Source organism: Gallinula chloropus (assembly GCF_964237585.1).
Source record: "Gallinula chloropus genome assembly, chromosome: 17".
In the NCBI taxonomy this organism is placed as follows: Eukaryota; Metazoa; Chordata; class Aves; order Gruiformes; family Rallidae; genus Gallinula; species Gallinula chloropus.
Window position 1 is genome coordinate 13835883 of NC_140102.1, and position 22740 is coordinate 13858622.

Consider the following 22740-nt stretch of genomic DNA (forward strand, 5'->3'; position numbering starts at 1 on the left):
CATTTACATCACGTTAACAAAAATGTTAACTTTTAGGAAAGCCATTAATTTCGTTACAGGTAGGCAGTGGGTCGTGTTGAGTATCACGGGAGCCTGGAAGAGCTCACTCCTTCCTGGTTCCACCACTGATTAGATTTGTGGCCTTGGGCAAACCACTTCTTTCAGTTGCTGCTGTAAAATGAGGGCAGTAATAACTTACTTGCCTCTTAGGTGGGCTGCGAGCCTTAATTAATAAAGTGCTTAGAGAAAGGCACCCATCTAAGTGCAAATTAGCAGGAGAGCTGCCCAAGGGGCATCGACTGTGATATTCCCATCTCCCCGTTTATACCTAGGTTTGTTGATGCTGGGGTAGATCCCCTCCTGCAGCCTGTGCTGTCTGGCTCACAGAGACTCTGACAACGAGTGATCTAACAAAACCCTCAGTGGAGAAACCTCTGCTCGCCTTCTGGATGAGGTGATTTCACCCGGGTGGGAGAAAGGAAGGGGGAGCAGCTGACTGTGCAACTGCATCAGCTATGAAGTCAGAGTATAATTAGGGCTGGCAAACAGCTCTGGGGCAGATTCTGATCCGCAGGACTCTGATGTAAACCCAGAATCGCTTCCCTTCCTCCTGTGTTACTGCCCTGCCTATGCCAGCGTGAAGGTTACCACAGATCAGTGACGCTGCCTCTGAGATGTGCTGAAACCTCCTCTGAGAGCAGACAGATTCTGGTGCTGCGATGGACTCTGTGTAACCTAGAACATCCCTGGCTCAGCCTCGTGAGATGTAGCTGTTACCCGCTTTATCCCAGACACTGGCAGCTGCTCCAGCTGCTGCTGCGCACAGGATGTGGCAATTACCACCTCTCCCTCCCTCGCTTTACAGCCTTGCTTTCTAGTTTCTAGGAATCTGAAGCAACAGTGAAAATAGCTTGAAGGACTGATGCCAGGATGAATCATCTAGAATGGAAGCACGTTTTCATCTGTCCTGCTGAGATCAGGGCTACCAGCTAGCCACACAGCGCCCGCCCGCCCGCAGCCTGAGCGTACGCGCCCGCTCAGGAAGCGCCAGAGCTATTGGACAAGTTATTGTTGCAAACCTGCTTAACTTTGGTTTTGGCAGAAGGTAAATCAAAAAGGTGTTCACTGCTTGAGAAAGCACGAAGGCGATTAACACCGGCTGCACACCAACAGCCAACAGAGCACGGCCCGACCATAAAGACCTGTCAGTAAGAAGCCCAGAGCTTGAAACGCATCCCTGTTCGGCTCCACAGCCGGCATCTGTGTCCCTCCTGCAGCCCTGCACTCCACACACCTCCAGGGATCTCAGCGTGCACTTGCACAACTGCACACCCAGGTCTTGGCCTGTGCTGAGCACCGACAGCCAGCCGGTGTCACGGTGTCACGGCTGGCTCTCCAGGAGGAGAGGCTGGGCACCTGCATTTCTCACACCAGGCATTTCCAGAGAGAGGGCGTCAGTGTTATCCCCACCTGCACTGCTGGGGGGGAAAGCACAGCCCAGCCTGGGAAATGGGATACCAGGAAATGGGGCTGGCAGTGCAGAGGAAGAGCCTGGGATGCGCGTGCTTACACTCAAAGAGGCGAGATACAGACTCAAGTCACACCGAAGTAAAGACTCTGGGAGTTGATTAAAGGATTCCCTTCAAAGAAGAAACATCTAATCCTTATTTATTATTTCTCCTGTAGTAGCACTTCCAAAAGCCAGCTACAGACCCAGGTCCTACTGTGCCACCTACGGCCTGCAGCAGCTCATCCTGGTGTCACTATATTTTCCACACTGTCTCTCCGTGTCACTTAACGTATAGAAAATCTTTAAAAACCTGTAAAAGTTGATAAATCCTAGAATGCCTTGAACTCCAAGCGATAAATCTGCCCCGGGGCAGGCAGAGAGCTCAGCACAATGTTTATGCCTCTCGCAAGCCCCTTTCAAAGAGCTTAAATGGCTCTTAAGTTGTGCACCAGCCTCGTGCTGGCCGGCTGCATGAAGGTGAATTTCATGGAAAGAATAAAAGAGAACCCCAGAATCCTGGCCTTCAGCCCACCCCTCAATAAAACAATTCTGAACATCCTAGGCTGTGTTAAAGCCATTTCTGGGTGCATATTGGCTGCACTGCCAGTATCTGACTCATTAATGGAATATACTTTGAGCCAAATTCTGATCTCATTTACAGCACTGTAAATCCAGGGCAACCCAATTGACTTCAGTGGAGTTACTCCAAATTTCCCACAATAGGCGCTCGGCAGATAGATCAAAATTTGGTGCTTCAGGTCTGGAAGAGGCTGAGGAAAGCCAAACTACATCCCATTCCTAATACTGGGGGAGACAGAAGTTGGAAACGGTGCCAGCACACCCTCTCTGCAGAGCTGCTGAAACATTGTTTATTTTACGTGTCACAACGTCAAAACTTCTTGGGGGATTGTCTGCTACCATCAGAATTTTTCATTTATTTATAAAACAAAGAGGAATTAAAGCTGAGATCCTCCCTGAAGAATGCAGTGCCTATACAACACGTGGGTCCAGGTGATACAAGAAAAAAAATAAATCACTTGCTTGGAAATTTTTCCATGGGAGCCAACCTTGGCCTTGGTGACGTATCCCTCCTGTCCCCATCATTTAGGGAGAGGCAGATCCTGCTCAGGAAGCTGCTCTTACTCATTGCACCTCGTAAGCAACAACGTCGTGAGACAACAAATCACGTTGGCTGGTGTTTGCAGAACACCAGCTCAGGTGGGCTCAACACACCCCACTGGTTTTAACTGGTATGGGCATCTCGACTTCCTGCAACGCGTTGACACTCTGGACTCTCTGGCCTTAAAGCCCAGCACCTTACTGCACAGGTTGCTAAGCTCCTGCTTACCCAGAACACCCCCCCAAGCTGCTCCTCTCTGGGATGCCCAGTAGGACGGGCATGAAATGGCTCAGGCAGGGGGTCCCTAGTCCCATCTCAGCATTCCTTTGACTAATCTTTATTCAGAGACAGGACCCAAAGCCGTGCTTGGGTACCACCTGCGTAAAGCCGCGGGGAACCTGAGCTCATGTCCCCTGAAGCGGCTGGCACAAGGAGTTGGGCTCAGGGCTAACGTGTCAGCGTGTAACTTCTCCATTTCAGTGGATTACACAGGCAATTCAGCTGGCACGTGTTCTGCTCCTAATAAACAAAGTAACAGTTATTGGTATATTTAAAGAAAAAAAAATTATTCTGGGGCTTGGATTGCTAAGGGGAAGCTGGAGGCAGGGACGGAACGCGGAGCTCTCACTTCCTTCCTCACACAGCAGCAGGTTAATGAGAAAACAAGGGCTGGGCAAGAGCCCTGTCAAATTCCCAAGCAGCCTGCATCCATGTACACTCACACTTCATTAGCATCTCTGCGGGAGGCAGAAGGGTAAACTTGGAAGACCAAAAAACAATTAGGAGGGGGTTTGTGAGGTAAGATGATTGTAGGGTAGAACTACTAGAGAAGAATTTGGAAGAATGGTGTGTCCTGGATGTCTTAGCACAGGAAGCTCAAGGAACCCAGGCAGGGTACAGGCATGTGTTGGGGCTCCCATCTTTCCACAGAGGAAAGGCTCTCTTGGCCACAGATCCCCAGGAGAAAGAGGCATTTCTGGACTGCTCTTTGTCTTTGAAAACTCTGCTGCTCATTGGGCTGCAAAGTTCATGTAGAAGGTTTTCCTTCTGCAATTTAACAGTGAAGTTGGGGCTAGAGTGGCAGGGACCTTTGGCATTTTTGAGTAGGATGCTTGCCATGAGGAAGAGCAGCTCCTTCTTCCTTAGTTATCCAGGAGGATAAACAACAGCACTTGCCTCTTTGTGTCAGGGATGCATCCAGGGTGCAACACGCTGCACGTTCATCCTCGTGCAAAGCCGCCGCTCACTGCTGAGCTGGGCAGCTTATCCTGCGCTCGCTGTACCGCCTCTGGTCCTTCATTTTCCTTGCACTCCTGTGCAGCTCAGTGTGACATCTCCAGAAATCTTATCAACCCAATTTTAATACAGATAATTAACTGCACTGAGACTTTGGACAGAGTGGCTCTGCATGAACCTCACAGCGAACAGTGGGGGGAATTACTGGCAACACAGTGGGCACGGAACCAGGCTGGCGAAGCTGGCAGGGACAAGTAGGGTTTGATTTTAATACACTGCCACTTCTGAACTAACAGAGCGAAATACAAGTGACATTGTATGCCAAACTGGCACATGACAACTATACTTCATGCCCTGGCTGGATATTTCAAGGTGATGTCAGATTCTAGATTATAAAGCTGCCATTTGCCAAGCATTCACCCCCAAATCCCAAGCACGGGCCACAGATACAAGTTGGTCACATGCGGCGGCCCTAATCCTGCCTCCACTGGCATCACCCAGGGGCTGCGAGAGCACAAGTTCCCTGGTACACAGGATTACTCCCTGAGCTGCGCTGTTGTGTAAAGCCCCAAGGACCTGAGGGAACAACTACCAACCTTCCTCCTCAGAAACAGTACGTACACTCACAGCAGCCAATGCAAAACGCTTTTACCATGTGAAAAAACAGGAGGGCAGCTCGAGGAGTGAGCCAAGCTGAAACCAGCTCTTCCTCAAACTTCTCCATCCCCGCTGCACCCACCAGACCACAAGGCAAATGCTGACTTCACAACGCCTTTATTAAGTGCACAAGTTACTCTCCCTTTACGAGCTGTCCCACGAAATCCCAAGATGACAAGTGCTCAGAGCCTGGACTTCCCACCTCGTTGCAGAACAACGCTATTATCGCCACAGAGTGTCTCTGAGGATGGCAGAAAGCACAACTTCTGGTCAGAAATACTCTGCCGAGTTAATAAAACCCTGATGTCTTACCACACCTCTGAGTCTAACCCAGGTCACTGCACTGTCACTCGGGCTCGCAGACACTGCAGATAATCAGATACCTCTGCTGGTGTGAGCAAATTGCTCTTCAGGAAGAAAAGACTTGATTCTTAATGGTAAAAATAGCCCAGAATCTGAAGCATAGGTTATATATATTTTTTTTTCTCCAGGGTTACACTGTATTTTCACATGCAGCTCTTAGAAGCTTGTGAGGAGTCAGACAGGTCAGTCTGCTGGGCACAGGGGCAACCACGAGACTGTTCCAACCCAGTTACGCTCCCACATCTGGCCTCTTTACCCCTGAAACCGCTTCACAACACATATGAGGATCTTCTTTCCAGAGACTTACATTTGTATTTGTGTCCACGAAGCCCCAGAGCATTTGGAGGCAGCTCAGCACGTCCTGTCTGCAGCAGCCTTTGAAGCGGCGAGGAAGGACTGTGCATGCTGAAGGAGCTCGCCTCGGCTGTGCTGGGGGTAACGCCTCGCTTTTCACTAGTGTCTTTATCAAAGCCATTTATAAACAACTGGTTATTGTTGGGCCTGAAGTGCAAAAGGGCCAGTGGAGGTGAGGGCTCCACAGAGGCAGCAGCAGAGGAGGTTGGGGAAAGGGGAAAAAAAAGGAGTATCTGCCTAAGCAAAGCTCTGCAAACCTTCCAAGGAGTACAGCTCCAAACAGCTTTGGCCTTGTGGGACTGCCAGGAAGTCTGGGCTGAGGGAATGGGCTCTCCCTGCCAGCTCTTCTCACCTGCCACCTTCTCTACATGGGATGAAGTCCCAGACTGGGCAGGGAGGAAATTCCCTGGTTTCTTAGAAAGAAAAGAACACTGGAGACACTGGATGAGGGAGATCACTCCAGTCCCGCTTGGATTTGAACTTTCTTTGAGCTCAGAGTGGCAAGCAGGTCAGATGAGTGGGTTTGCTTCCAAACACTAGAACCAAATGTGTGTGCCACAAACTGATGGGAAAGAAGATCTCTAAGCTCTGCTCCTGACTGCAGACCCACACCACAGACAGGACCTCTCTGATGAGGGCTTTGCTGGGCGCTGCTCTGCAGACACCAGCCCTGAACATCGCACCTCTATGCTGATGAGTTTACAGAAACTGAGGCTTTGATCCATCAGGAAAACCCACCCAGTTTTGTTCTGATTCTCTTTCCAAAGAAAGCTTTCCAAAGGTAACCAGCTGAACATCCTGACGGATGCAGCAGCTGTGTCTCAGACAGACAGACACCACCAATCCTCCCCATACACCAGTGATAACCACACCTTTCCTCACACTACACACATGCATCTAGTTGTATTTCCTGCACCAAAAAGCACCCAAGGCAGTTTGCAGTGTGAGACCTGACTCCTCAGAGATGCAAACTGCATCCAGCCCACTCCAGCTGAAGTGGAACAAAGTCAGTCCAGTACTGGTAGCATTTTTCAACTGATTTTACGCTTTGGTCTAAACCCTACCCGAGCTGGTGGGATGTGAGTGCACACTGAAAGTTAGACAGGCACTTACAGTCTTTCCTGAACACAGAGACTGGGGACATTCACAGATGTAACTGACAGGACCCAAAATAGGAGTCCTTGCTCCTCATGTCTGTGGGGAGAAATCCTGCTGCTTCAGAGCACCCAAAATCCCTGAGGTGACCCCATTGTATGCTCAGTATCCCTGAGTGCTCCCAGGGCTGAGGGTGAAGCCCTGTCCCCACCAGCCCAGGAGGTGTCACTGAGACGACAACTAGAGTTACAGGACCAGGTATGTCCCATTTCCCTGGTGTTGGTTTTCTCAGTGGCTCTGGAGCACAGAGGGAGCTCTAGGAACCAGCGGTAACTGGGCTTGGATGCTTTTCCCTGGCTGGTGGCTTGGGACTTCCCCTGGGGAAAACCCCTGGCACTGGGTAAAGCAGCATCCAAAACACAGAGCCAGGCACAGCCAGACAAAGTCCTGGGCTGCCCCAGTGGACTGTTATGTGGTGACATCCCACACCCAGGGACCTCAGTGATGGGTGCCCCCGCAGCAACCATGGGTCTAAAACCCACTGGAGAATGGCAGTTCACAGGGAGGGCTCCTCCACTCACAAGGCTGGAGGCTTGGCAGGGGTGCATGGCCAGGCCAGGAGGCTGTGCGTACCCTCCATCTCCCAGACCAGCAGTTGGGGTGCCGTGGGACCTGCCCTGACCCCACACACCCCTCCCCACCACCCCCCCCCCCCCAGCTGCCCTGTGCTGCCCCACTGGGGTCACAGGCTCCGTGTGGGCACGGAGCTCAAAGTGCCCCGTGAGAGCATGGATGACCCGGGCAGAGGGGAGGCTGCACACCCGGGCAGGGCTGGACAGCGTCAAAGTTTGGGGAAGGGGAAAGGGGGCCTATGGGGAGTCGGGGGAAAGGGGGAGAGAGGAGAAGGAGAAGGAGAAGGAGAAGGAGAAGGAGAAGGAGAAGGAGAAGGAGAAGGAGAAGGAGAAGGAGAAGGAGAAGGAGAAGGAGAAGGAGAAGGAGAAGGAGAAGGAGAAGGAGAAGGAGAAGGAGAAGGAGAAGGAGCGATCTGGCAGCGCCGGTACCCGCAGCCCGGGGCTCCGTCCGCTGCCACGGTCGCGATCAGCCGCCGCAGCCCGGGTACCGCGGACAGCGCGCTCCGCCGGGCCGGGCCCCCCTGCCGCACCCGGGCCGTCCCGCTCCGGGCTCCCTCGGGCCAGGACACGCCGAGCCGCGTCGCACCGAGCCGTCCCGACCCCCCGCCCGGTCGCGCCGCACCGGGTGGCACCGTCCCCCGCAGCGCCGAGCCCCGACGGCCGCGCAGCCGCCCCCCCACCTCGCCCCGTTCCCGTTCCCGTCCCCGTCCCCCTTTCCCGGCGCGGTGCCGACCTGTTGCGCGTCCCGCCTGCTCCCCGCTCCGGCCAGCGCCCCTCTCGCCCTAGAGGCTCCTCCTGCGGATCAGCCAGGCCAGCGCGGCCGCGGGCGTGAGGGCGCACAGCAGGCACACCACGGCGGCCAGGCGGCGGCCGGCCGAGGGGCCGCGGCCCCGCGCCTTCCGCCGCGCCGCCCGCTGCTCCAGCTCATCGCCCAGGCGGCGCAGGCGGGCGGCGACCAGGCGGGCGGCGGCCGAGGGCCGTGCGGCGCGGCCGGGGCTGCAGGGGCAGGGCGCGGGGGGGCCGCCGTGCAGCGCGCAGGGGCACATGGCTGCGCCGCCGCTCGCCGCCGAGTGCCGCGGCGTGTGCGGGCGGGCGGGCCGGGGCGGGCGGCGGCGGGCGGGGGACGGGGGGGTTACATCATCCCCCGCGGGGCGGCGCTCGGCCGCGGGGAGCGGGCGGGGGGGGGGACGGGGACGGCGGGGATGAGGGGCGGTGCGGGGGGATGCGGGGACGGGAAGGGGAAGGGGGAGGGGGGGGAAATGGGGGACGGGGGGGGTGGGGGGGTGGAGGGGACGGTGTTTGTGCGGTGGGACATTCGGTAGCGAGGAACGGCGAGGGAGTTTGGTGGGACAGCGCAGGGAGGAGGGTGGCAGTGTCCGGGGATGCAGGTGGCAGGTGGAGGGACAGCGCAGGGATGCAGGTGGCAGTGCCCCGGGCGGAGGTGGCAGCGTAGGGATCAAGGGACAGCGCAAGGATGCAGGTGGCAGCGCAGGGACGGAGGGACAGTGCGAGGATGCAGGTGGCAGTGTCCGGAGATGCAGGTGGCAGTGTAGAGACGGAGGGACAGCGGCAAGGATGCGGGTAGCAGTGTCCAGGGATCGAGGGACAGTGTCCAGGGGTGGAGGGACCGCGCGGGGATGCAGGTGGCAGTGTAGGGATGGAAGGACAGCACAGGGATGCAGGTAATAGCAGTGTCCAGGTATGCAGGTGACAGCATCCAGGGATGCTGGTGGCTGTGTCCAGGGGGTGGAGGGACAGCATAGTGACGCAGGGGGGCAGTGAGGGGATTACACAGAGCTGGAGAGGATTTCATCACCCAAAGCATTACTGATTCTGGTCACATTTCAGGTGGCCAAAGGAGCGCAGAGCACCCCCACCAGCCCCCCGGCTCTGACTCTTGGGCACGCGAAGCTTCCCCTGCCACCGTCAGAGCACAGGAGCTGGGCTGGGACCTCCCCATCACACATGAGCCCTGGCATGCCAGGGGGGACTCCTTGCAGCTCCCTTTGGGGCAGGAATCACCCCAAACTGGCCCATTTCTTTTCTGCCTGCCAGGGAGGCTGCCGCCACCTTCTTAACAGATCACCCCTGGTACTCTAAAGGGGTCTAAGGAGACCCTCCTGGGGCTCACCTTCTCCTCAGCCCTGCTCTAGAGCAGCCCTTCATCTCGCTGCAGAGCAACCTCCTGCTCTGCAGCCCCTCTGTTTGCAGGGCTCGCTGTGGTCAGCACGTGCACCCCAGGGAGATCCTCCTCCGGGTTCAAATGACTGTTAGAAAACCAGTTTTTTGCAGAGTTTCTACATGCAGGAATTCCTCCCCGAAATGGGGTAGTCCTGTTTCTTGCTGGAACCCAGAATACATGTCTGTGTTCACTAAGTTTGGTAAACTGCACAGGCAGCAACAAGCAGCAAAGGAGAAAAACCAGCAAGGGGGCTGCTCAGAACGCTGTGTGGCAGCAGGTGGAGGTGGGTGGTGGGTGGAAATACACTGGCACAAGCTGCTGCCGAGAGCAAGGGCCGTGTGTTCCAGCATGTTCACCAACACCCAACAAGGACCAGTTGTTTGTCTTCACCATGGACAAGTGTCGCTTACCTGACTGGTTTTCCTGAGCGCTCCACAAAAGTCACGCCAGAGACTCGAATGTTTGGGGCCTCCCCGCTCCTCCTGGTAGTGGGGCTGGGTGACGCCATAGCAGCTCCATGGCTGCCTTTCAGTGGCTGGGCTTAGCCATGGCTTGACACGCAGCCGTCAAGCAACCAGAGGGTTTGGTGCCAGAGCGGCACCTCGTCTCCTCTCCAAAGCGCCATGAGAGCAGCAGCTCTCGGGTGGGGGCTTGGGGTGTGATGGGCATGGCGTGGGGCAGGGCCCACGCTCTGCTTCAGACTTGGCCAACAGGCTGGGCGGAAGAAAAGGTCTGACCGGGACCCAGCAGCAGCACAACGCGCCTCTGTGCCCCCGCCACGGCCACGGCCACGGCCCCCTCTGCGAGCGGCTGCCGCCTCATGAGGCCGTGTAGCCGGAGGCAGCCGAGGGCTTCCCAGTAGAGCCTGGGCGCCCACAAGGGACCCTGCCTACCAGCGGCTTCAGAGGCTGGGTCGTGGCCCCCAGGTCTGCAGCCGGGCCCCCGGCCCGCCCCCGGGGGCAGCCCCACACCCCCCGCCGCCCAGGGCCCGCAAAATGGCGGCCGGCGGCCCCTGTCAGCCGGGCCCGGTCTGCCCCGGCGGCCGTAGGAACCTTCGCGCGGCGGAACGCGCGGGCGCGGGGGGCGGTTTCCGGGCCGGGCCGGTGAGAGGTTGGGCCGGGCCCGGCCCCGCCGCCATGGCCGAGGGCTCGGCGGAGCTGGAGCTGTTCCGCCGCCGCTGGCGGGAGGAGCTGGCGGGGGGCGCGAAGCGGCGGCGGCGGGAGGCGGCGGCGGCGGAGCCCGCAGCGGGTCCTGTCATCCGGCGCAGCCCGGAGTCCAGCGAGCCGGGCTACCTGGCGCTGGCCCGCGGCCTGTTGGACGGCGGCGCCCCGGCCCGCCGGAGCCCGTCGCCCGCCCGCCCCGCTGAGGAGCCGGCGGGGGACGGGCCCGGGGACGGACCCGGCGACGGCGACGACTTGCTGGGGCAGCTCATCAGGGACCTGGTAGGGCTGCGCCGAGCCCGCGGCGACCCCGGCGCTTCGCCTCGGGCCGGAGACCGGGGCGGAGGCGCAGGGAGGGGGCGGCGCGGGTTCGTGGCTGCGGCCGCGGTGGGGCCGCTCCAGCGGGAGCAGCGAGCGGGGCCCGGCTGCGGCTGGCCCCGGGGACGGGGGGAGGACGGGGGGGTGCTCCCAGCACCTGAATGTACCTGTCTTACGACGTGTCAGCGCACAAAGCCGCTCTTCGGCCCGTGGGGGCCCCTTTTTTCTCCTTTTTTTCCTCTTGAAAGAGGTTTTTGTGGCTTATTTGAGCTGTTCGCAGCAGGTGCAATAACGGGGGGGGGGATCCCGGCTTGTAACGCGACGCTGTAGGGAAAAAACAAGCGCTAATTCTTTAAACAAAGGAGCTAATTTGGAAATAGTTTTAAATACAGTTCTGAACCAGGTAAAAGTTATTTTGGTGAGCCTGCTAAACGCAATAGAGATTTTATTTACAGTGTAGAAGAACGAGGGGGGGAGGAGCCCATTTTCTTGCTTCTCACTAACCGAACTGTGACTAATTACTCTTTGCTTACAAAAAAAAAATTAAAAGGGAGAGATTAAATTTCTGTCTGCAAGGCACAAATTAATCCATTTACAGAATTAGTGCTCCATTAGCACACAGGAGCCCAAATCCGTCTCAGAGGGGATGGTAGTCTTGGAGTTTTGGATGGGTTCCAGTAGACTTTTAGACAGGCTGGTGCTGACTTAACAGGACCGCTTCGTGTGGAGTGGTGAGCGCTGTGCTAAAGATAAGCTGTGGGAGGTTTTGGGGGGTCTGGGAAGACCTTGATCTGCCCATAATGTTAAGGTCATGTTGGGCTGGAATTAGTGTGAGCTGTTGCTTGGGCTTTATTTAAAGTTGGTGCTTAGAGTTTGGCTATAAATACTCATGTTAGATTAAAAAAAAGTCATATAGCTTAATTTGGGGGGGGGGTTGTAGGGTTTTTTTCCTTTTACATGGCAGTGCTGCCAGTCTTGACTCCTGTCTGAACCAGCCTGTCTGTAGGCAGCCTGTCCTTTTGATGATATTCTTGGATACAGGCAGACAGACCAGGTTCTGCCGGCTGGACACGAGTCAACTGCAATTTGGAAGGGATGTGTGCATAGTGGTGCTGTGCCTGAGCTCATGAGCCTGCAGCTAATAAGCCTCCACCGAATGGCTCATCTTATTTATTTGGGCAGCGCGTTGCTCTGAAACGGTTCTGTGGCTCCTGGATCCCAGCTGGTTCACATCTGGGCAGCGTGGGGTCTGTCTGCACGTGGCCACAGATGTGCTCTCAGAGCTCCTTTTAGATTTTCCTTCGGAGTCCCCTTTGGAAAGGGATGTGATTTAAATCACGGGGAAGCAAAACATCTCCTTGCAAATCCACGGCAGGGAGGGGAGCTGGTGGCCCTTGTGGGGAGGGAAAGGAAAAGGAGCTGTTTGTGGAGGAGGAGGGAGGGAGGGGAGTGGGAAGGATGCCCATGGGTCTAGCTTAAGTAACTTTTGAACAAGCATGAGGTTCCAGTGTTTATAAAACTGGCACTGTTTTGCTACAAAGATCTAATGGGAACGTTGTGCCTGTGCACTCATGTACCTTTTGCATTAAAAACTTTCCCATGCCCATATTCTGCAGCAGTTCTCCTCTGTAACTGGACTTCAGGTATCCTCAGCGTTGCCTCTTCTTGCCCCTTTTTTTGGCCCTGCAAAGCACCCAGGTTTAAATGAGCAAGGAGTAGTTGCAGAAGAGACCAACAAAGACACAAAGGTATGAGGGCTAGAGAAGTGCTTGGAGGCCGGGGCTGGGTCTGATTTGGGGTCTGCCTGACCTGGAGGTAGGTTTTAGCTGAGCAGCTGATTTCTCTTTGTGCTTAGGGATCAATGGAGAGCAATTGGGTGTCCAGGAGCACCTGGGGGAGTACAGAAACAAGGAGGGAACACCTGAGAGCACAGCTTCAGAGTGGGCAACAGAGAAATGGTCAGAACGGGCTGATTCTGCTCTGTGTTATGTAGAGAGTGAAAAATTGAAGTATCCAGACAGGCACAAGGGAGAGGACAAATCTTGACGTGATAACCATAGGTGGAAGATTTAATAGAGAGTTTAAACCAATGAAAAGCCCTCTAGGAAAAACATATGTGCAGCATTTAGCTGTTAGGTAAGTGATGGACTCTTTGGCTTTAATTTATTTCTTTTTAAGATACTTAATCAGTTAAAGTAGCCACCCCCTCAGCACATTTCTTGTTAAAAAGATGTTTTTATATTACTAATGAAAGACAGAAATTAGCTGTTGTGTCTTCTTGATTCAGTTTTACATCAAAATGGTCATTCATTTTCCATCACCTGTGCTGTAAACCTTGTGGGTGAAACAGGGAGCTGGCGTATGCCTTCAAAGGGCTCACTGGTTTGGGGGTTTGGATGCTGAAACCACAGAGAAACTTTTCTGCCAGACCTTGCACCTTGCCTTTCTGTGCCACCTGAACTATTAACAAGCCTTATAATTCTCCTTGATTTGCTTTTTAGCTCCACTTAATCTTCTGGTATTCTTCACCTGATAGGGCTTGGAGCGAACACAGAGTACCTCAGGTACCTTCGTGCCAGCGTGGTCTGTCTGATGTGCCATTATGGGATGGAGAAACAGAATTGAGTTTGCCTTTTTTATGGAGTTGTGATGGCACAGAGGCTACAACCTCCCTTCTTTGTACTGTGGGAACTTCTGCTGCTATCTATATTATCTACCTGTGCATTGGAGAAGCCTGGAGTATTATTTTCTCTTTTTTTTTCTTTTCAGAATGAAATAAATGAGGTTCCTTTCTTTGATATCCAGCTGCCTTATGAACTGGCACTGAAGATCTTTCAATACCTGGGCAAGACTGAATTGGGAAGGTGTGCTCAGGTAAGTGCTGCTGCCAGCTTGCTTCTCTGACACCACGTAACATTGGCAGAAATACTCAGAAACAGTCCCTGGGTGTGGGGAAGCTGTGTGGTAGCCCTGCTACCTCAGCAGGTTGTGTTTTCCCTTACTGGAAATAGTTCCAAAGCTGAATATTGAAAGACAACAGCAAATGAGCTGGGCTTACAGCTTGTAGTTGAGGAGAGCTCAGTAAAACATTTGTGGCTTGGACAAAAGTGAAGCATTGAAGTTTAAAATAATACTTGCACTTGATTAAAGTGAATGTATGTAGAAACAAGCGAGTGTGTTCCTGCAGTATTTGGAACTGGGCACTTTGTGGGACCAAGGGCATGGCAGCAGGTCTGTTCCTCCTGCTTTTCAGTATGTGGCTTGAGCCTGAGAAATTTGAGCAGTAACTTTGTCTCTAGTAGTTTCATGTGAAGCTAAAGCATTAAATGACACCGATTTCCTCCCCTCCCCACAGCCCTGCAAGGGGTTTGTTTTCCTCCAGTGGTACTTTAAGGCAATGCTCTCACCAGTCTGCACATGGACATGGTCCATTGTTTAGGTGTAGTTGTGAACTGCCTGCTTCTTCAGGGGGCTTTGCTAGTTACACCCTCACACACACCGGACTGCACCGAGGGTTGGTCAACCCCTGCTGTTGAGCCTCTTGGCTCCTTTCCTTGCACATTGAATGGTGAAACTCCTTGCTGAATGAGTCTCCAAAACAAACTTACTTGGGAGGTGCTAATTCCCCTGGGAGGCAGAGCAGGATAGTGTGGATGCTCCTTGCCAGCTTCCCCCGTGGCTGATATTTAGTGGCTGAGGCTGGTGTTCCTTGAACTCTTACGTACAAAGCTCATCTTGCAACTTCACAGAAATCCCACCCAAACCCTTCTTTGTGTAACTCCCCAGCCATGCCCTGGTTTGCAAGAGAAAGAAACATTAACCTGTAACAACTGAGAGGTCCCAGGCAGGGTATAATTTCATCGTGGAGGGTAAACTAGACACAAATACTACCCAAAGAGCACGTGCACCGAGATGGAATCGGGCTATAATGTTCAGAATGAGCAAGTCATAGTGTCAAATAGCTGCAAGGGGTTATTGCTTAAATCTTGGACTTGCTAATGCCTTTTAGGAATGAGGGCTGTTAGAAGAAAAATAATTCCTCTTGCAGGGCTTCTGTGCAGAAGCAAGAATTCTCTAGGGTTGGTGCTGTCCAGGGGACTGTGGAGCTTTCGGGTGTGCTCAGGTTTGTCATTTGAGGTGGAGATTTGCTGTCAGTAAAGGGCATATCCCACAAAACAGAACAGGGTTGCATTTCTGTTTCTTTTTAAAGTGAATCACTTGAAGATTATTCTTTCTTTCTTGTTTTTTTTGTTTTTCCCCTCCTCAGGCAGGATCAGTTTACCTCCGGGCATGGTAAAAAGATTGGCTGCTTCTTCTCTCTGTGCTTGATTTCTCTTCCACTCACTTTGGTTTGTAACTGGAAGCTCTTCTTTCCCCACCATGTGTTTTAACACTGGGAGAAGTTTCCACCTTTCTCATTTGCCTTCTCAGACTGAGTCAGTTGGTTCTGTGTGGCAGCTGACAGGTAGCAGAGCAAACACCCGGCGCTTTACAGGGCTTTCCAAGTGAGATGAATATCCAGTCCTTTAGTGCAGAACTGGCTTCTCTTTTAAGTGTTCAAATAAAAAGCTAAGCAATAAAAATAAATGCCATTTTCATTTTTCTCCTGGTGATTTTGGTTTTGAAGGGGGGGAAGCCTTCCTCTGTTAAATGGAGAGCCCTGCTGCTTTACGGTGTTAGCGTAGAAAGGGGGTTTTTTTATTAAGGCGCCTTGGGAATTCAGTGAAATTGGGCCAGTTAGTGGAATTGGCATCACGAGCGACGTGCGTGCCTTTGGAGGAAACCTGTGTGCTTAGTTCTTTATGCCAAATTGGTAACTGACTAAAAGTGAAGTTGCCTGACTGCGGAGCCTCTTTCAGATTTAATCACACCACAGTCTGCTCTGGAGAACTTTCATTTCACCCTGATGTTTCGCCCTCCCCCCCTTCCCTGCAGTTTTTTCTTTGATTTTTGGAATTAGTACTATAAAACACAAGCTATCTCTATGACAGTTGAAATCCCAAAGCCATGTGCAGCGTGTAAATTAACGGTGTCATCCCTTCCTGAGCTTGGTGGGTTCTCAGTAGCTGTGTGGTGGTCTGTAGCATTCAGCAGACAGGTCCCTGGTGATATCCCGTGTTTATAAATCGAGGAGAAAAGTATCCAGGACTTAATATGTCAGCAGAACAGTCCAGAGTAACAGCAGAATGATCACTCTGCTCTGTGCCAGCCCTATGAGCATCTTTTCATTCTCATTCTGACCATGGAAAGAGGTGTCTGTGTTGCCAGTGACTCATGACTTCTGTGATGACTGGGTTTGAAAACAGTCTTTCCTTCTTCCTGGTCCTGATGTAGAGGGAAGGGGAAAACAATTACCACAAATATGACAGATTGAAAGCACATCAGAAGTTCTGTGTTATTGGGGCTGATGCTGTAGATACCTGCCCTGAACTTCGCTCAGGGCTTTAGAACCTGGCCTTTAAGCTCTCAGCTTTGAGATGAGACGGTGTGTCTAAGTTAGGAATGTCTCTGTATGCTCACTCCATACTGCTTTCTAGTAAATACCAGGGGCTGCATCAGTTGCCTGTTGTGGTGTGAAGTGCTAAAGCAGTTTTGTTTCTGAACAGATCAGCCTTGAACTGTTTGTGTTTTCATCCCAGAGCTGGGGTGGAAATGTTTACCAACAGCAATTACGTATGTATCTAGGACAAGGGAGTCTGTTTCTAGGAATTTAAGAATTAATTCTCTTGCATAGACTAAAAATTTCAGATGCTTTCTTCTAGAGCTCCTGAAATTGTCAAACTCATAGGCTTTTAATGGTTATAAATTAAAACAAAAAAGAATCTTGTGTATTTTGGGGGGCATGCTTTTGCATCAGGGTTCTATATGGGTAAAAGTAGTCATCCATCCTCATGGGATAGAGAGAACAGAGAGTTGGATGGGTAAGGACTGGAGAGTTGGATGGATAAGGGCATAGGAGAGGACACAGAGAGCTTATAAGCTGAAGGATGGTAGGTTTAGGTTGGATATTGGGAAGAGATTCTTCCCTGCCGAGGGTGGTGGGACACTGGAGCAGGTGCCCAGAGAAGCTGGGACCACCCCATGCTCCCTGGCAGGGTTCAAGGCCAGGTTGGATGGGGCTTTGGGCACCCTGGGCTGGTGGAGAGGTGTTGTCGTGTGTGTCTATCCCCCCTCCCTTGGCACAGGGGACACTGAGGGCTCTGAGGCCCCTTCCAACCCAAACCAGTCTGTAACTGTGGGCTCAGGATGAGACTTAAAATAACATTGTCTCTGAATTGAAAAGATGAGCAGCTTCCACCTGGTAAATGTGCATCTGAATGGCTTTGGATTAAATACTGCTTGGTGCTATGTATTGTCCTGAACTGAAAGTCGAGATATTTCTAATTGAGGTCCCTGCCTTCAGCAAATGAACCTTGAATATGTCTTTGTGTGACTAGGGAAGAAAATAAACCTGGTGAAACAAAGAGAGTTATCAGATGGAGAGGGATTAATAAACCTTCATTGGGATTTGAGCCAGTTGCTTTAGACAGGATTAGAAGAAATTTAGGATTTGATGGAAGAGGTGGGAGATTCTGGGGTGTTTTCTAGGTGGGGAGTGAAATCCCCAAAGGCAAAACCTATGTCAGCAACAGCCTTTGAAGTCCTTCCGACCGTTATTACTTGGTGAAGCTGTTCCTCTGTGGTGCTCAGGGGAAACCAAAGTTTCTTTGCTGAGAACTGTAGTAAAAGGAGAACTAAAGGCAAAATTAAATTGGGGACCCTTAATCTATAAACAACTCTGTGAGATGTTGTCATTGATCATTGTTGGAGTTTGTGTGTAGTGTAGATTTGGAAATAATGACCTTGGTAGTTTGGTAGGAGCTTTGCGCGTCTCGGCTGCTCTCCAGCAAGCAGAATGTATGGGTGCCTATAAATAAAGCCATAATGCTCTGGCTTTTGGGGCCTCACCTGAAACTTGAAGTCAAGCAGATCTAATAAAGCTGACTTCAAGCCAATGGCTGGTTTTAATGCGGCAGCTCACAGTGGTGTTGTAAAGTGAAATGCTTGAGACTCTTTTATTAGAGATTTCTTGCAGCTGAGGCTCGCTCAGTGGGGCTTTTACAAGGGATTGTCATGCCAGTTTTGGTGCATTAAGAAAAGGCTGCGCTGGGGACCCTTTGGAAATTCATGTTTGTAAAGCAGCAGGATTCAATGTAATTTGATTTAAAAAAATCATAATAGGATAGGATCTTTATTCCCCCTGAATGTTTGTTCCCCAAAGTTGAAAAGGCAGTCTGAATTTTATGTAGTGTAGCCCTCCCCCCTCACTGGCTTTTTTTTTTTGTCTCCCCCCTGTCTTTACAAAATGCTTTTAAGACCTTGAAGCTGGAAAGGTCTGCACAGCATTGTCTGTTTTGGCAAACCCCAAAGGTTGGGGATGAGGGGGGGCTTTTTATTTTTTTAAAAGCAAGGCAAAAGTTGGCACCATTTGCCTTCATTTACTTCTGCTTGTGCATTAGCCTGTCCCCTCAGTGTCAGCAGAACAGTGTTGCTGTTTGGGGAGGGGGTGGAGGGCAGAGGGGCAGAGGTGCTGTCGCTGCTGACCAGCCTTGGCCAAGGTTTCCAACTCCTGCAGAACAGCTGCTTTTTTTTGTGTGTCAGCAAAACACTGGGTGGTTGGGGTTTTTTCCCTTTGAGCAATAATATATGGATTTATATTACTTTAAAATCAAACTGGGAGCAAATTCCCCACTAAACTGTAATGGTCTGAAATTTGGATTGCCTTTTTTTTTTCTTCTTTTTTCATTCTTCTTTTTTTTGCTTTTGAACTTCCTGAGTGTGTCCCCACAGGGACAGGAGCATTAAGCACTGCTCCTTTTTATTACAGGATGATGTGTAATGCTAGAGAAGGCTCGGTGCTGTTTCTGTCATCTGTAGTTGTGATTGCCCTGTCCAGGTTGTTTCTTTGTCTGCTGATGGTGGGGGATTGGATGCAAGCTGGTTTGAACTGGGGTCTTCTGGTGAATAACTAGAATATAAGCACTGCTGGGCTGGGCTGTTCCTGCTTGAGAGCAGCTCTTATATGTAGGTATGAAATCTTTAAAACATCTGTAAGCGACTCAGTCCACCCCTCTTTTCTTCTTAAAGGGGTTTTTTCTTCCCTTGGGAGAAACAGGTCATGAGAGATGCTGTGGATGCAATTCTTGGTTCCTAGTGGGATGGTGGTTTCTGGGAGCAGTAATGATACACGTGTGTCTTTACAGTGAGATGAACATGACGTAAACAAGATGACCTGAAGCTTCAAAAAGCTTTCAAGGGGAGATCATAGAATGGTCAGGACTGGAAGGGACCTTAAAGATCATCAAGCCCAAACCCCTGCCATGGGCATGGATACCTCGCCCAGGCTGCTCAAGGCCCCATCCAACCTGGCCCTGAACACCTCCAGGGAGGGGGCAGCCACCACCTCCCTGGGCACCCTGTGCTAGGGACCCACCACCCTTGTAGTGAAGAATTCCTTCCTAATATCCAATCTAAATCTCCTTCCAATTTAAAACCATTCCCCCTCATCCTATTGCTCTGATGGCTCGTGTTCTGCACAGCCAAAAGGACCAGCTACACCTTCAGTGCTCCTCGTGATCTGTGATCTGGGGAAGCTGTACTCTGTGTTTGAAAGCTGTGTGTGTAACAAGTCTGAAGCAAGGTGTGTGTGAGAATGCTGAAATACAGAGGAGATGAATAGAAAATAAAATAGAAAACAAGTCATAGTTCATTGCTGGTCTCTCTGTGCCATGTTGTATCTGTGTGTAAATGTGGAACTAACGGCAAGTGGACACAGAGATGGTCCTGTGAGAGCTGGTATCGATGGGAGACCTGGATTCTTGGTGTAACCTCAGGGCTGAAGCAGACATTAGATGCTTAATTGGAACTTGTTAAAAATGATGTCAGTCCATGAAGGATTTTTAATCCTTTGGAAGCAGCATGCAACTGATTGCTGCTTCCACCAGCAGCGGTTTTCCTTGGTTACGTCTGTTTTTGTTAAATTAAGAATTACCAAGAACAAATGCTACTTAAGTCAGCTCTTACCTCTTGAATCTTTAATTCTAAGCCCATAATTGATTATGATGAAGCTGTTCTCTCTGAAATGGACAGCAACTTGAGGCTCCTTGAAAAAGCTTAATAATTCATTTCTATTTATGCATACTGTAATACAATAGGTTATAAATCGCTACTGTCACACACCTAATCAGGCACTGTCTGTAGGACTTGAGAGAGATGGTGGTGTGATCTGAGAGGTTTTCTTAGCTACAAATATGGAAATAAACTCATATTTTTGATCTAAACTTACAATGCAGTCTTAATTGTTTCCTTGCTTCTCTTCCCTTCAAAATTTTCTAATACACTGATGTTTCAGGTTGGCAGCATGGCTGCTAAACACTGAGGTCTGTGTTGCATGGAGTTTTATTTCCAAAAGATTCCACTGAAAACAAACATTTTGCTAAAGGTCTGGGGTTTGTTACACACTCAGTAGTATCAAAGTGAACAAATGTATTTGTTTAGGTAAGAATGTAGTCCCATTGTGGGCCTATATTGATTTATATGTGTGTATTTCAGATGCTATTTAAATCACTTTATATGAAATCTAATTTTTACTTATAGCTATATATATTTCAAAGCAATAAATTGATTTCTAGGTCAGCAGGACATGGAAAGTACTTGCAGAAGATGAAGTGTTGTGGTACCGGTTGTGCCAACAGGAAGGATACCTATTAGACACGAGCATCTCTGATTATTCCTGTTGGAAGCTCGCCCTCAAGAACTGCCGTGCCAGAGAGCGCACTTTGAAAACCAACTGGAAGGTAAAAGGGAATTTCTTTAATGGGATCCAGATGCTGTTGAGAAATGGGAACCTGGTTCAAGCAAGTGGTAGTGAAAATTCAGTCTTTTGTAGTGAAAATTCAGCTTCTTTTTGCCAGTTAAGAGGGGAAAGCTGCTGAAGGATTTATGAGGCTCAGCCCTAGCTGGAATACCTTTTCCCCCCAGTGACTGATTACTTTTGGGAGTGGGTCTTTCTGTTTGCTATCCTGCTCCATTGACTTTGTTGAGAAAGAGATGTTTATGCTTCAACCGTCCCTTGATAACGAGAACCAGCCTTTAAAAGGAAGGCTCCTTCCCCTGGTCGTGAAATATCCTGGCTAACAGAAAGCTCTAACTTGTTGTGATTGTTTTTTCTCTACCTAAAGATTATGAATGATAATTGATCACAGAATACTTTGGGTTGGAAGGGACCTCAAAGCCTCCAACCCCCTGCCATGGGTAGGGACACCCTCCACTAGATCAGGGTGCCCAAAGTCTCATCCAACTTGGCTTTGAACCCTGCCAGGGATGGGGCTTCCACAGCCTCTCTGGGCACCCTGTCTGTGTCAGGGCCTCACCACCCTCAGAGTAAAGAATGTCTTCCTAACGTCTAACCTAACCCTGTCCTCTTTCCGCTTGAAGTCCTTGTCCTGTCCCTGCATTCCCTGGTGACCAGTCCCTCTCCCACATTCCTGTAGGACCCCTTTAAGTATTGGTAGGCCACAATTCAGTCTCCCCACAGCCAGGCTGAACTAGCCCAACTCTCTCAGCCTGGCTTCATAGCAGAGGTGCTCCAGCCCCCCCACCATCTTTGTAGCCTCCTCTGGACTCGCTCTGTGTCTTTCCTCTATTGGGGACCCCAGAGCTGGACACAGCACTGCAGGGGGGTCTCAGGAGAGCAGAGCAGAGGGGCACAATCCCCTCCCTCGCCCTCCTGCCCACACTGTTCTTGATGCAGCCCAGGACACAGTTGGCCTTCTGAGCTGCCAGTGCACACACTGCTGGCCCATGTTGAGCTTGTCACTGATCAGCACCCCCAAGCCCTTCTCCTCAGGGCTGCTCTCCACCCATCCTCCACCCAGCCTGTCATTGTGCTTGGGATTGCATTGACCCCCATGCAGGGCCTTGCCCTCGGCCTTGCTGAACTTCACACAGTTCACATGGGCCCATCTCTCCAGCCTGTCAAGGTCCCTCTGGATGCCATCCCTTCCCTCCAGCATATCGACCTCACCACACAGCTCAGTGTCATCAGCAAACTCGATCCCACTGTCCATGTCACCGACAAAGAGCAGCAATAGCTCCTTTCTCCTTCATTTGGGTCTCAAAAATTCCAAGCAGCAAGCCTGAGATAGGTGTGTCTTCTCTCTCAGGGGCACTGCAGCCCAGCAGCAGCAGTAGCAAAGCTTGGAGTTCTCCTCAAAGCAGTGAATTAACTCGATGGCTGAATGTGTAGTGGTGCTGACACCCTCCTGTGTCTCTGCAGAACCGCATCGGCGCCGTGAGCCAGCTGCGCTACGAGCTGGGCAGAGTTCTCTGTGACGTGCATTCCTGCGATGGAGTTGTCATTGCTGGGTGAGTGTGTGGCTGTGTAATGCTCACTTCATCTTTGCTCTTTGAGATCTCAGGTGCTGCTTTTTAAGAAATTCAGAAGCAGCATCCTTTTGAGGCAACCAGAACGAATTCTCGAGGCTTCAGTTCCTTTGTGGGTAACAGTAGATTGTTCTTAAAGTGTCTGATAAAGATGGGATGTACAAGTCATTTCAGCAGCATGAATTTTTATTGTATTGTGCAAAAAGCTACCTCCTGTACCTATAGTGCCTGTAAAGACTGTAGTACTTTCTGATAGTGTCTACTATTTTGCTCTGGAAGCAGCCAGAATGTGTTATATCTTGTACACAAAATGCTCTTGTTATTATGGTTTCTTTCCATAAAAAATTCATAATCACAAGGACATTTTTGTGTGCTCTGGCAAGGAAACTTGAGAAGGACTGCTACTTTTCTGCATTATTATTTGAAAGACAGCTTGGAGAGTGGGGGAAGCCCACATACAACCCAGAAAAACTCAAACTTCATTTTTCCTAATCTAAAGCCTTGCCAGGACCTTCATTTATTCTAGCTATTCATTTGGTTTACTCTCTTCAATGCAATTTTGTGAACCTCCCAAACTCTGGGAGGAGGTTACTATGACAGTGTCAGTAGGTGTAGGGCTCTGCTGGATTCTGCTTGAATTCTACAGGCTCAGGAACTAGTAGCCCTCCAGAAGAAGTCACATGAGTAAA

General features: G+C 51.1%; 2 protein-coding genes across 2 annotated transcripts in view; one reads left to right on the forward strand and one right to left on the reverse strand.

The window, feature by feature from the left end:
• Positions 1-7749: 7749 nt before the first annotated feature.
• Positions 7750-8013, reverse strand: HRK (harakiri, BCL2 interacting protein; the record flags this gene model as incomplete). The annotated part of the gene is made up of 1 exon (XM_084272126.1): positions 7750-8013. The coding sequence occupies one exon, from the start codon at positions 8011-8013 to the stop codon at positions 7750-7752; it is 264 nt and encodes an 87-aa protein (XP_084128252.1).
• Positions 8014-10285: 2272 nt separating this feature from the next.
• Positions 10286-22740, forward strand: part of FBXW8 (F-box and WD repeat domain containing 8) — a gene marked incomplete at its 5' end in the record, with an annotated part of 53581 nt that continues 41126 nt past the window's right edge. The window contains 4 exons of the mRNA XM_084271908.1: positions 10286-10591; positions 13397-13501; positions 20299-20463; positions 21945-22033. Of these exons, the coding sequence (XP_084128034.1) occupies positions 10286-10591; positions 13397-13501; positions 20299-20463; positions 21945-22033 (665 nt within the window). The remainder of the gene's footprint in view (positions 10592-13396; positions 13502-20298; positions 20464-21944; positions 22034-22740) is intronic.